The 13109-nt window shown below is 43.0% G+C and overlaps 2 protein-coding genes across 2 annotated transcripts; one reads left to right on the top strand and one right to left on the bottom strand.

Annotated features, from left to right (window-relative positions):
* The first annotated feature begins 2207 nt into the window (after positions 1-2207).
* LOC6557482 (protein argonaute-2) lies at positions 2208-10410 on the top strand. Its single transcript, XM_043215331.1, has 15 exons — positions 2208-2434; positions 2501-2948; positions 3025-4294; positions 4384-5371; positions 5544-5657; positions 6098-6141; positions 6203-6304; positions 6731-7282; positions 7436-7791; positions 7865-7953; positions 8016-8625; positions 8741-9094; positions 9158-9820; positions 9894-10264; positions 10338-10410. Exons 1-15 carry the CDS (start codon positions 2232-2234, stop codon positions 10408-10410), a joined length of 6237 nt encoding a protein of 2078 aa, XP_043071266.1. The 5' UTR covers positions 2208-2231.
* A 278-nt stretch (positions 10411-10688) lies between these two features.
* Positions 10689-13063, bottom strand: LOC6557063 (T-cell immunomodulatory protein). The gene is made up of 2 exons (XM_001984967.3): positions 12762-13063; positions 10689-12359 (listed from the first exon to the last, which is right to left on the bottom strand). Exons 1-2 carry the CDS (start codon positions 12946-12948, stop codon positions 10762-10764), a joined length of 1785 nt encoding a protein of 594 aa, XP_001985003.1. The 5' UTR covers positions 12949-13063; the 3' UTR covers positions 10689-10761.
* Between the last annotated feature and the right edge of the window lie 46 nt (positions 13064-13109).

The raw sequence follows: 13109 nt of genomic DNA on the forward strand, positions 1-13109 counted from the left end.
TATTGTTAACAAAATCAATATATATATATACACAAACTGACACACACACACACACACATACACACACCAAAAACGCATATGGCATGCTATGATGTGGGCTCTAAAAAAACAACGATTTGAATTTGATTTAAGAGTAATGACATGTACATTATGTTTTAATAATGCTTGATTGTACGAACTACTTTCAGAGCTGTTTCCCAAATATATTCGGGACAGTCTTTTGAATTGTTTGGCATGACTCTTGTTCCTTTATGTAGACGATATTTCTCGAAAACAAAAACGCAAAAACAACAGAAAAAAAAGAAAGAAATAAAGATGAAACCGAAAAATCGACAAAAATTCCATATATGTTTATGTAAATGTAGCTATATATGTGCATTATGATTATGTAGTACATAAAACCGAACTATGTCTTTATGCAGCATTTAAGTTTTTTTGTTTACCAGCAGCAGCTGCAAGCATCAATTGAATATTCCAATGATTGAGCGTAGAAAATGTTTTTGAAAACATATGAATACGCATTGCTGTTGTTGCCTGGACGAATTAAACAATTTCCGAGCCAATTATAAAAAGAAAAATATTGTTTGTTAAGTTTTATAATTTAAGTGGCGCTGCAGCAAAATGAATGAAAACAAAAAACAACAGCAACAACTATAACTACAATTTAATTTACTTTGCAGCAAAGATTTTGTTTTATTATTATTATTATTATTATTACAACTGAATTTTACGTTTTAGTGCAATTTTTTGGCATAACTATTCTTGTTTTCCGCAGGTTTTAATTATCTATATAAATGTATGTTTTGTCATGTATGAGTCATTTTAGTTTAAATTAGTTGAATTAACCATACACAAAAAAAATACTTAAACAAAATTGTAAGCGAATATCGATTTCGCCTAAAATCATAAATCTAAATGTATACTTACTGTAGCTATTTTAATGTATGTACATAAATCATGCGGACGAAGTTGTGCAATTGTTAGTAAAATTTTATATACAAATTCTATAGAAAATTACAAGATCGAGTTGACACCAATTTGAAAATTACATTTGTGCAATGAAAAATTTTATTCAAATGCGTTAAAAAAAACAAACTGATTAATGCATTACATTATATTTATACAAATATATATACATATATATAAATATAGTATGTATCATATGACCATACGTTATTTTTTGGCTAAAAAAATTTTTAAACGCATAAAAAATGAAAAAAACAAAAAAAATTGTAAAACATTTAATTGGTTGCTGTAATTGGGCAAAGTAAAAGTGCAATTCCAAATAAAATTGATACAACCATAACGACTACATTCATTTGTTTTATTCACTTAATTTACATTTTTATGTGAGCTTTTATTTAACATTATGTTGCATCAAGCAACGCTTACCGATAATGACAAACTCCATATAAAAAGACTGTGTCAAACAGTTCGGGAAGTATTTCATGCCGTATTTTTAACTGCCGGCTTAGAGACCGTTAAACTAAAGTCCACAATGTTAACTCACTGTTAACCTGTGTGGATTCTGTGAACAGCTGTTCGACGGACTTTGATAGATTTTGACGGCAGTTGTCGGCAAACCACCATGGAAGCGGCGAGTACATCGAAATGGAGATAGTAAATTACGAACAAAAAATGATTATTAACTTCTACTTATAAGCGCCGTAAAGGCGAGAAAATTAATTCATTACATTTTTTCTCACAGCAGACGTTTTGGATTTTAAGTTCCACAAATGAAATATATTGCAATTTCGTTCGCAAAATTTTAATCAATCTGTAAACTTGGTTTTAATCGAAACGATTTTCTTCAATTTTGCTCAGTTTATGCGGTGTTTTTAAAATTTGTGGATATTTTACCCAAATTTAAATTATAGCTTAAGTCGAACTATCAACTTTAATTGTAGAACTGTAAATGCTTATGATACTACAAAGCCTTAATTCTTTTGCAATTATGTGATTTTAAATTTGATAGAAAAGTTGTATTTGGGAACCTTTATCCCTGTAAGCTAAACAATTTCCGAGTTGAATATAAACATTAACAAATCTTGTGACGTAATTGCGATCCAACGCAGTCTGAGCAATCTGGTTAATGGTATTTTCTGTGCGATATTTCAGTTATCGATAATTCACATAGAGTCACACGTGCATTTGAACTCTCTACAACAACACCGCAACAGCATTGATTCGAGTTGCTTCAGTTACTTTAGATTTGCTCAAATTGAATTAAAATGGTGAAGAAGAAAATAGATAATCGCATACGCGTTATGATTGAGAATGGTGTCAAGCTGGGCCATCGCACCATGTTCATCATCACTGGGGACAAGGCTCGTGATCAGGTGCCGATTCTCTATGATATTCTCATCAAATCCACTGTGAAGGCGCGTCCCAATGTTCTGTGGTGCTACAAAAACAAGGATGATGCCATCTCCAAGTGAGTCGTAGGTGCTGTTTTCAATTAATTCATCAATCTTCATGCTCAAATTTTACGTGTCCGCAGTCACGGCAAGAAGCGTGCCAAGAAGATCGCCCACGGCAAGGTGGATATGAATGAGGTGGACTTGTTTGATGCGTTCCGTGTTTCAACCACCATACATGGTCGCTACTATTCGGAGACGCACGCCATACTGGGTCGCACCTATGGCGTTTGTGTTTTACAGGATTTCGAGGCACTCACACCCAATCTATTGGCGCGTACCATCGAAACCGTCGAGGGCGGCGGTCTAATTATATTGCTGCTAAAGACAATGCATTCACTCAAGCAGCTCTTCACCATGAGCATGGATGTGCACATGAGATTCCGCACTGAGGCCCATCAGACGGTCACCTGTCGCTTCAATGAACGTCTGATCCTATCACTAGCCGACTGCAAGCGCTGCCTGGTGGTCAACGATGACCTCACCGTGCTGCCCCTCAGCTCCAAGACGATCAATGTGGAGCCAGTGAATGTAAGCACCCCACAATTGATTTCGAGTTACAGTCGAGTGTTGCCAAATTGTTAACTGTTTCATTTTGTTTTGACAGCCGGTAAACATTGGCCGATCAGAGAACGAGAGTAGCCTCAAGGAGCTGAAGGAGAGCCTATTAAATGTGCAGCCCGCTGGCGCACTGGTTAATCTGTGCAAGACGTATGATCAGGGCAACGCAGTGGCCCAGTTTATTGAGGCGCTGGTCGATAAGCAGCTGAAGCCGCCAATATCCCTAACTGCTGCACGTGGACGCGGTAAATCGGCTGCTTTGGGCCTGTCCATCGCTGCAGCCGTTGCATTTGGCTATGTGAATATTTATGTAACATCGCCGCACCCCGAGAATTTAATAACGCTCTTTGAGTTCGTGCTGAAGGGCTTCGATGGGCTGGAGTATCAGGAGCATGCCGACTATACCATCATTCGCAGTACAAATCCCGACTACAAGAAGGCCATCATTCGGATAAATATAACGCGGAACAGCCGCCAAACCATTCAATATATAGCGCCCAGCGATACGCATCTATTGAATGCCGCCGATTTGCTGTTGATCGATGAGGCGGCAGCGATTCCACTGCCATTGGTCAAGAAGATGATCGGTCCGTATCTGATCTTTATGGCCAGCACAATCAATGGCTATGAGGGCACCGGACGTTCGCTAAGCCTGAAGCTCATCTCCCAGCTGCAGAAAGAGAACAATGCCCGTCCACCGCTTAAATTGGACGAGTCCATACGCTATCAGTCCAATGATGATATCGAGCGCTGGCTAATCAATTTGCTCTGCTTGGACGCGAGCACCGTGCCCAACATCAGCTCCGGCTGTCCGACGCCCGATGCCTGCGAACTCTATTATATTGATCGTGATGCACTGTTCTCGTATCACAAGGCCGCCGAGTCCTTTCTGCATCGCATGGTGTACATCTATGTGTCATCGCACTACAAGAACACACCCAACGATCTGCAAATGATGAGCGATGCACCCGCCCATCATTTGTTCTGCCTGCTCGGGCCCGTTCAGCGCATGGATCAATTGCCCGAGATTCTCGTTGTCATCCAAGTGGCGCTCGAGGGCAAAATATCAGCGCAGAGCATCAGCGATTCTCTGGGACGCGGCAAGAAGGCCGCTGGCGATCTGATACCGTGGAACATAGCTGAGCAATACGGGGATCGTGACTTCCCAAAGCTATCCGGTGTTCGCATTGTACGCATCGCCACCCATCCCAATTACCAGCGCATGGGCTATGGCAAACGTGCTATCCAACTACTCAAGGACTACTATGCTCAGCGTCATGCCAATCTCGACGATGCGCCCCTGCCCAACAATCAAGGTGAGCAGGTCATCATCATCATCAGTTGAAGTAGGCATCTTCAACTGACTCCATGGAGTAATGTTTTTTTTTTTTTTTTATGATCGCAGCTGGCATCGAGGAGGTCGAGGAAGAGGAGATTGGTCTACTCAAAGAGCAGATACGACCACGCAGTCGCATTCCTACTCTGCTGCAACGTCTGCATGAGCGTCAACCGGAGCCGGTTGATTATATTGGTACCTCCTATGGCCTTACCGTTGATCTGCTCAAGTTCTGGAAGAGCGCCGGCTTTGTGCCCGTCTACCTCAGCCAGAAGGCCAATGAGCTGACCGCAGAGCACAGCTGCATCATGCTGCACACACTGGCGACTCCAAAGGCGACGCTCTGGCTAAGTCTCTACTACAATGACTTCCGACGACGTGTCCTCAAGCTGATGCGCACAACATTTCGCGAATTCGAAACAAAACTCTGTCTGGCTCTGCTCAAGAACAATGCGGTTAAGAGCGATGATGCTGATGATGCATCCACTGTGCTGGACAAGCGAACGCTTGATGAATACTTTCTGCCGCACGATCTGCAACGGCTGGAGAGCTATGCACGCCAACAGTCCGAGTTTCGTCTGATACTCGATCTGCTCACCGACATTGCTCAGCTATATTTCCAGGGTCGCATTCACGGCCTGAAGTTGGATAATGTGCAGAAGGCAGTTCTCCTGGCGCTCGGGGTACAGGGCAAGACCGTGGACGCACTCGGCTCGGAGCTGAACATGCCGGGCAACCAGCTGCTTGCCAAGTTTTACGATGCGTTAAAGAAGTGCAATCAATGCTTCCGCACGGTGATCGAGCAGCACATCGAAGATGGCATGCTGCAGGTGGAACAACTGCCGCATGGCGACCAACTCCAACCGCTCAGCTTATCCCTGGACAATGAGCTGGAGCAGACTGCCCAGAAACTAATGAAAAATCAACGCAAGGAACTGAAACGCCTCAAGGCCGAGATGCTCGATGAATACCAAATCAAGGGCAGCGAAGAGGATTGGAATCAGGCACTGCAGACCAATGGTGGCGACAAAGGCAGCGGTCTGCTCTCCGTCAAGAGGTAAGGTAGCTATCGCTTTCACTCTCTTTTGCTTGCTTATTTCAGAGTAGAAACGATTTTAATTGAGAAACTCGGCTCGTCATTTTCATTCCGAGTGACAAAATTAAACTAAATAAAAATATTTTTTTTTTACTTGCTATTAAGCTGAAGTTAATCAATTTATTTATTGTAGCGGCATTAAACGCTTGGATGCACATGTAGAGCAGGATCGGGATGCTGGTGCACCGCAGACCAAGAAAAAGAAGAATCCTAAAATGAAACGAGGCATGGGCAAATCGCTGATCTAGTTTTTTTTTTGGGCGGGCGGGGGTATTCATTTATATATATGTATATGTTATATATTTGTTTTTGAATAAAACGAAAAGTGAGAGTTTTGACATAGTAAATTTTATCCTTATTGGCCTTTGCTACCGCAGCGGCCACTTTGCGTTGATCGCACAAATCCTGAAAGCTGACGTTTATACCGTTTTTTTAAAGGGTGTTTTTCATTATTGATAACTTTTTTATCTGTAAAAAGTGCTATAGAATAAAAACCATTTCATACAAGTTCATATTCAATTATTAAGACAACGGACCGTTAAATTCGACTATCGAAAACTAAATTGATACATTAATGTTTCATGCGCATTATGCTTCAACTATCGATACATATCGCAATACAACACTTACCTACAAGCATTTGGCAGTGCAGCACAACAAAGGCAACTATAATCTGAAGTAAAACCTTTCCAAATCGCAATACAACGAAATAAAAATGGGGAAAAAAAACAGTAAGTACTAGCGGGTAGAAAACACAAAAAATAAATTGACAATTTCAACTTTTAATTGCAGAATATAAGAAAGATGAAAAAGAGGCTGCAGCTCCAAAGCCAGCCCCTCTACCGCAGCAGCAGGCTCAACCGCAGCAGCCTCAGCAGCAAAAACAACGGCAAAGTAAGTGTAAATGCATGTGTGCGTATTGCACTTGGTGTTATACCAAAATAACTGCACCAAGAATGGCCAAAAAGCCAAGCACACGTTTCGAATTACGGTTAGTTTACCTGTGTGCAGTTAGTTTACCTGTGTGATATGTATAAATAGTCGAGGAAGGGGAATCACCAAATTAGTAAAGTGTATTTCATCATCTTGTGCATAAGTTGTGTATGTGTTAATGTGCGTGTGTGTGTGCTGGAAAATTCTGGAAAGAAAAACACGATTCGCAATTTTTACCCATCAAATCATTTTATCTTGGTGATGTATTCAAATAAAATTTGAGTTTTTTATTTCGAAGTTTGCTATCAACTTGGTGCAACGGCCACGTCAAATAATAATTATACATTGCGAGCACAGATTACGACGTATTCAATTTGCCTATTGCAGCAGTGACTGCCGCAACAGCTCCGACGCCGTCTACAAGCGCTGCGGCTGCACAGGCGCAAGGACAAAGTGGCGGCACTGTCACCCCAGGACATCAGCAGAGTGGCCAGCCACAGCAAGGCAAACAGGGTGGTCAATATGGTGGACAACAGGGGGCAGGATATCAGCAGCAACAGCAGCAGCGTCAATCTGGCGGCCAACAGGGTGGCTATCAGCAGCGTGGTGGCGCTGGTGACGGACGTGGTCCCCCAGGATATCAGCAGGGTGGCCAGCCACAGCAAGGCAGACAGGGTGGTCAATCTGGCGGCCAACAGGGTGGCTATCAGCAGCGTGGTGGCGGTGCTGACGGACGTGGTCCCCCAGGATATCAGCAGGGTGGCCAGCCACAGCAAGGCAGACAGGGTGGTCAATATGGTGGACAACAGGGGGCAGGATATCAGCAGCAACAGCAGCAGCGTCAATCTGGCGGTCAACAGGGTGGCTATCAGCAGCGTGGTGGCGGTGCTGACGGACGTGGTCCCCCAGGATATCAGCAGGGTGGCCAGCCACAGCAAGGCAGACAGTATGGTGGACAACAGGGGGCAGGATATCAGCAGCAACAGCAGCAGCGTCAATCTGGCGGTCAACAGGGTGGCTATCAGCAGCGTGGTGGCGCTGGTGACGGACGTGGTCCCCCAGGATATCAGCAGGGTGGCCAGCCACAGCAAGGCAGACAGGGTGGTCAATATGGCGGCCAACAGGGCGGCTATCAGCAGCGTGGTGCTACACCGCAACAGGGTGGCGCCATGGTCTCGCCACTGCCACAGACGGGCACCATCAAGCGCGGCACAATTGGACGGCCCGGCACTGTTGGTGTCAACTACTTGACTGTGGACCTTTCCAAAATGCCAAAATTTGCATATCATTATGATGTGGACATAACTCCCGAACGCCCAAAGAAATTCTATCGCGATGCCTTCGAGGTGTTTCGCACAAAATATTTAAAGCAGAGTATTGCCGCCTTCGACGGAAGAAAGTCGTGTTATGCCTTGGACGACCTGCCCAGTGTCTCTGGCGAAGTGGAGGTAAGACTATTCCGTGTTTTTTTTTTTAAATTTTTTACACTGCTGCCGCTTTAATTGTTGTTTTCTTCTGCAGGTGGTGGATAGAAATGGTCGGACATTGAAGTACACAGTTACGCTGAAGAAAACCGATAACAGTGAAGTGGATCTCAGCTCACTGCACAGGTGAGAACTAATTACGCATTTCAATATATTATACTTAAATAATGCATTTTGTACGCATCCAGCTATATGAATGACAAAATCTATGATAAGCCCATGCGTGCCCTGCAATGTTTGGAGGTGGTGCTCGCTTCTTGCTGCCATCAGCGTTCCGTGCGTGCTGGCCGCTCCTTTTTTAAGACATCGGGTAACGCATGCTACAAACTGGACGACGGCTATGAGGCATTGGTTGGTCTATATCAGAGTCTTGTGCTGGGCGATAGGCCGTTCATCAATGTGGATGTTTCCCACAAGTCTTTCCCAATGGCAATGACTCTAATTGAGTATTTGGAGGAATATGGCCTAATGGAACCCCTTAGAGAAAATACAACTATACAATTCAACTCTCAGCGAAAAATAATACAATTCTTAAAGGGCATAAATGTGGTGTACGAGCCGCCGAAATCTTTTGGTAACGCACCTCGTACCTTTAGGGTGAACGGAATCTCACAAAATCCAGCGCGCAGCGAAAAGTTTAAGTGTGGTGAAGTTGTCATGACGGTGGAGGAATACTTTAAATCGCGTTCATACAAGTTAAAGTATCCGATGCTGCAGTGCCTCAGCGTTGGCCATCCAACAAACGTCCTTCTTTTGCCCATGGAGCTGTGTCGCATTGAGGAGGGACAGGCATTGAATGTGAGTAGGACTAGTACTATCAATCTCGATCGTATCATCTGAAATATATCATGGGCATTTATATAGCAATTATATATAATATCGTATTACATTTTTAACACACACATACACACAGCGAAAGGACGGCACGAATCAAGTTTCGAAAATGATTAGGTTTGCGGCAACAGCTACGCACGAACGCAAGGCTAAAATACTTGATTTGTTGAAATATTTCCAACACAATCTGGATCCGACAATTAGCCGTTTTGGTCTACGCATTGGCGATGATTTTATTACAGTAAATACACGCCTATTAATTGCACCACAAGTGGAATATAGGAATAGTAAGTTTGCAACACCAATGAATGGTTCCTGGCGTATGGATAGAAACCAATTTCTGACCCGCGGTCCAAAAGTTCACAAGTGGGCCATACTGCACTGTGAGGCCGCTCGCATGCAATACAACAAGATTATGGATTTGCAGAATATGGTAAATACTTTGCCATATTTTTTTAATATGCATCACATCTAAAATCATATCGTATTTGTATAGGTATTAAAACAAGCCAAGTTCGTCGATATTACACTGGAGCCCGCGGCTGAGATACGATCTTTTAAGGACGACAGGAATTTGGATATACCGTTCAATGATCTGAAGAAAAATAAATACGATCTGGTCTTTGTCATCATACCGTCGCGTGGCGGTGCCAGCTATGAAATGATCAAGCAAAGGGCCGAGCTGCATTGTGGCATATTGACGCAGTGCATCAAGCAAAACAATGTTGAACGCCGACTGGATGACCAATTAGTTGGCAATCTTTTATTGAAGGTCAATTCGAAGCTCAATGGCATCAATCATAAGATTAAGGATGATGTACGCATCAAGCTACCGAATGTCATGTATTTGGGTGCGGATGTGACACATCCCTCGCCCGATCAGCGCGATATACCCAGCGTTGTGGGCGTGGCCGCATCACACGATTTATACGGCGGCTCCTACAACATGCAGTTCAGGATGCAAAGCAACAGCGGTGGTCGTCCCCGTGAGGAAATCGATGACATGCAGTCCATTGCGTCCGAAAATTTGCGCGTCTATTTTCAGAAGCAAGGCCGCTATCCGGATCACATCATTTACTATCGGGATGGCGTTAGCGATGGACAATTTTTAAAAATCAAAAATATAGAACTGAGGGGCATTTATGCAGCTTGCGAAAAAGTGAGACAGACACGCAGCAATATTCTTCTAATAACAATACTATTGACTATTTTCGTTAATAATTATTTTACAGGTTCGCATTAAGCCAAAGATGTGCTGTGTGATTGTGGTGAAGCGTCATCACACTCGATTCTTTCCGTTGGGCACGCCGCATCCTAGAAATAGATACAATAATGTTGAACCAGGTACAGTTGTGGATCGCGTCATTGTGCATCCGAATGAGGTGCAATTCTTTATGGTTAGCCATCAGTCCATACAAGGCACCGCTAAGCCCACACGCTACAATGTCGTTGAGAACACTGGCAATCTGGATATTGATCTGTTGCAACAATTGACTTACAATTTATGTCACATGTTTCCACGATGCAACCGGTCTGTATCTTATCCGGCTCCGGCATACTTGGCACACTTGGCTGCCGCGCGTGGACGTGTTTATATCACTGGGTAAGCATCATACATAGTTCGACAGCAATTGGAGTAATTGTAATTGATTGTATTTTTCTTCTTTTTTTTTTAGATCTAATAGGCCAAATCAATCGCCGGTGATTAATGCGGAGTTCATGAAAACTAATCCCATGTACTTTGTTTAGAAATGTGTTAATATTGACATTTCTTTAAACGTTTTTTCTACAGCTAAGTTGCCCATCTGAACGCATTGCCTTCTTTGATTTTTTTTATTTTATCACATTTTTTAAACTATATATATATATATTAAACAATCATGCAAATTCCCAGCTGCATCTCTACGCACAGCTCTGAGTTGAGAGTTCAGAAATGTAATTTGCTCAGAAAGTGTGTATAGAACCAACTGAGATCGCTTATTATTATTATTATAATGGGAATTAATATGTTATTGAACAATTAAATTGATAATTATAAAATAAAGCAACTGCGCTAAATTTGCTTGTGTCGCATTTATGTATGCCAGTTGGTGTAATCGCTTACATCGCATCGAAATGGAATCTGTGCGACTCTTGCAAACGCTCCTGCCTATCCTCGCGTTTCTCCTTAATGTAGAGCACCAATATGATGAGCACAATCACCAGGCAAGTGCCACCCAAGGCCACAACACTCATTAGAATCAGTTTGCTGGGCGTGACAAAGAGCAACGCCTTCCAGTGCTGCGAATCATCGAGCGGCTTGGGCACAACTATGATCTGAGAGTTGGGTATTAGCTGTGTCCAGTTGTGAAATTTGCCATACAGCCCCACCACCAATTGATCCACAAAATTGGGGGTGCGACCGAGGCCAAAGCATGTGTATGGCAACTGGAGTGCAAAATAGGATGATTGCGGCAATTGGACACTGCTGCCAATTTGCTGATCACCATCCTGTGTGGTTGTGATGTACGTAATAATCGGACCAGGCAAATTGCTGCCATATGTGCGCTTCTTACGGCCAAGCGTTGTGCGCGATGTGGGATTCTGTGGATTCACCAGACCTGTTAGCACAATTACCTTCACAAAATTGGCATCATAATCGAGAGTATTGCGAAATGCAAGTGGACGATAATTTCCATTCGCTTGTTTCTCCATCAGTATCACATCCAAGACACCATCCTGGTAAAAGTCATAGAATGCACCAGCGACTGTATTATTACCCATGGGCCACAAAGCATTCCAGCGCACCTCAAAGGTGCGTTTGAATTTCTTACTGCACGTCTTGCACGCCACATTCTCCAACAGAAACGTCTGCATTATCGGCTTTGAAACGCTCAACGGTTGCAGGGTGACCAGCAAATCTGGATAGCCATCCAAATTGAAGTCGCCCATACGCGCAGTAATTGTCTTCAAGTAGACATCATTGGGGTTGGGCGGCACAAATGCCCATGTGACGCCTTGTGGATCCTTAAAGTTGACATGCACATCATAAAACATGTTGCCATCATGCACAAGTATTGTCGAGTTTTTGCAATTTTCCTGCACGCAAAACGGCACCACAATATTTTGTACGCCGCGCAACTCGAAGTCCATAAAGATGGCCTGACCGACTACGTAACCGTTGCTACCCACCAGCTCGTAGGTTATGGTGTGCTGATAGCTAAAGTTCTCGCCGTCGGGCTCATTGACGCCATACCAAATCTCGTACCCGGTTTTGGTTTGCAAAAACAGATCGGCCAGATAATCGCCATTCAAATCCAAATACGCATTCGCATTGGGTATGGTCAGAGTTTGCGTGTTGCCACCAGTGGGCATTGCCTGGTGCACGGCCTGTGGGGGCTCACGTTTGTTATTGAATATCCAGAAGCATCGCGTATCATTTGTTTCATTCAGTCCATACAAATCGATGATCATGTCGCGGTTAAAATCGAGGGCCATTGCTTCGCCTTTCGTTTGGATGACTGGCTCCTTGGCGCAACTCAGCGTGGTGGTATTGCCCCAGTTTATGTAAACGTCATATATACCATTGCTCTTCTCCACATTGACCAGGACATCCATCAGCGCATCGCCATCAAAGTCACCGGGTATTACACTGACAATCCTTCTAGAACCAAAGTAACAGTTAGGACCAGGTCGCAGCAGTGGTTCCGTATCAAAGCCTGTTTATTTAAAATACATCTTTTAGTAATATTCAGATAAAGTAGCCACGCAACAGAAACGAATGTGGGTCGTGCACAATATAACAAGTGATTGGGATTTCTGGGAATCGAAATGCTGGAAATATTCATACTACTCATACTTTTGAATCTTTAAATAATAAAATAAAATAACGTAAGCAAATTTAGCAGTATCATAAATTATGAATTAAAAAAAATAAATCAACTTGAATGCTTGACTTGTGTTTAGAATATCAGCAATTAGTTTTTATCTATAATTCCGCCAGAGCTTCAGACAGATACATTTACTTTGTTGGCAAAGTGGGAAACGCTTTCATCTTTTAGTGAATTGACCGAAGTGACTGATCCTCATATCTGCTTGAATAGTTTAGGTTGTATACGCACCAAATAGTATTTGTAGCATTTTTCTGTCGTCCTGAATGACGAATACGTCCGTAAGTTCATCGGAGTTAAAGTCACCAAAAGCTGCCACTACTCCTTCCTTAATATCACCAAATACAATATTTGTGATATTACTGGATTGGGCAACGGCTACGTAGAGCAGCACCAGCAGCAGCAAGGCGGAATGCATTTCGCTGGTTGTTGACTAAATTTGCACTAAGGAATTGAGTTTACTTTGTCTTCTTATTATTTTTGTTGTCGCTTCACAAAAAATCAATACTGAGTCAGATGTGAATTATCGATAACAATTGAGAGTTACCACCTGCGGTGGTAACAAATCGTTTCGAAAGA

The sequence above is a fragment of the Drosophila grimshawi genome, unplaced genomic scaffold, assembly GCF_018153295.1.
Source record: "Drosophila grimshawi isolate 15287-2541.00 unplaced genomic scaffold, ASM1815329v1 contig_44, whole genome shotgun sequence".
In the NCBI taxonomy this organism is placed as follows: domain Eukaryota; kingdom Metazoa; phylum Arthropoda; class Insecta; order Diptera; family Drosophilidae; genus Drosophila; species Drosophila grimshawi.

Coding starts and splice junctions, on each gene's coding strand:
- LOC6557063 (XM_001984967.3), bottom strand. CDS start 12,948: ATGCATTCCGCCTTGCTGCTGCTGGTGCTGCTCTACGTAGCCGTTGCC. Junction 12,360..12,761: donor AATGCTACAAATACTATTTG/GTGCGTATACAA, acceptor TTAAATAAACAG/GCTTTGATACGGAACCACTG.
- LOC6557482 (XM_043215331.1), top strand. CDS start 2,232: ATGGTGAAGAAGAAAATAGATAATCGCATACGCGTTATGATTGAGAAT. Junction 9,821..9,893: donor TTTATGCAGCTTGCGAAAAA/GTGAGACAGACA, acceptor ATTATTTTACAG/GTTCGCATTAAGCCAAAGAT. Junction 10,265..10,337: donor GGACGTGTTTATATCACTGG/GTAAGCATCATA, acceptor TTTTTTTTTTAG/ATCTAATAGGCCAAATCAAT.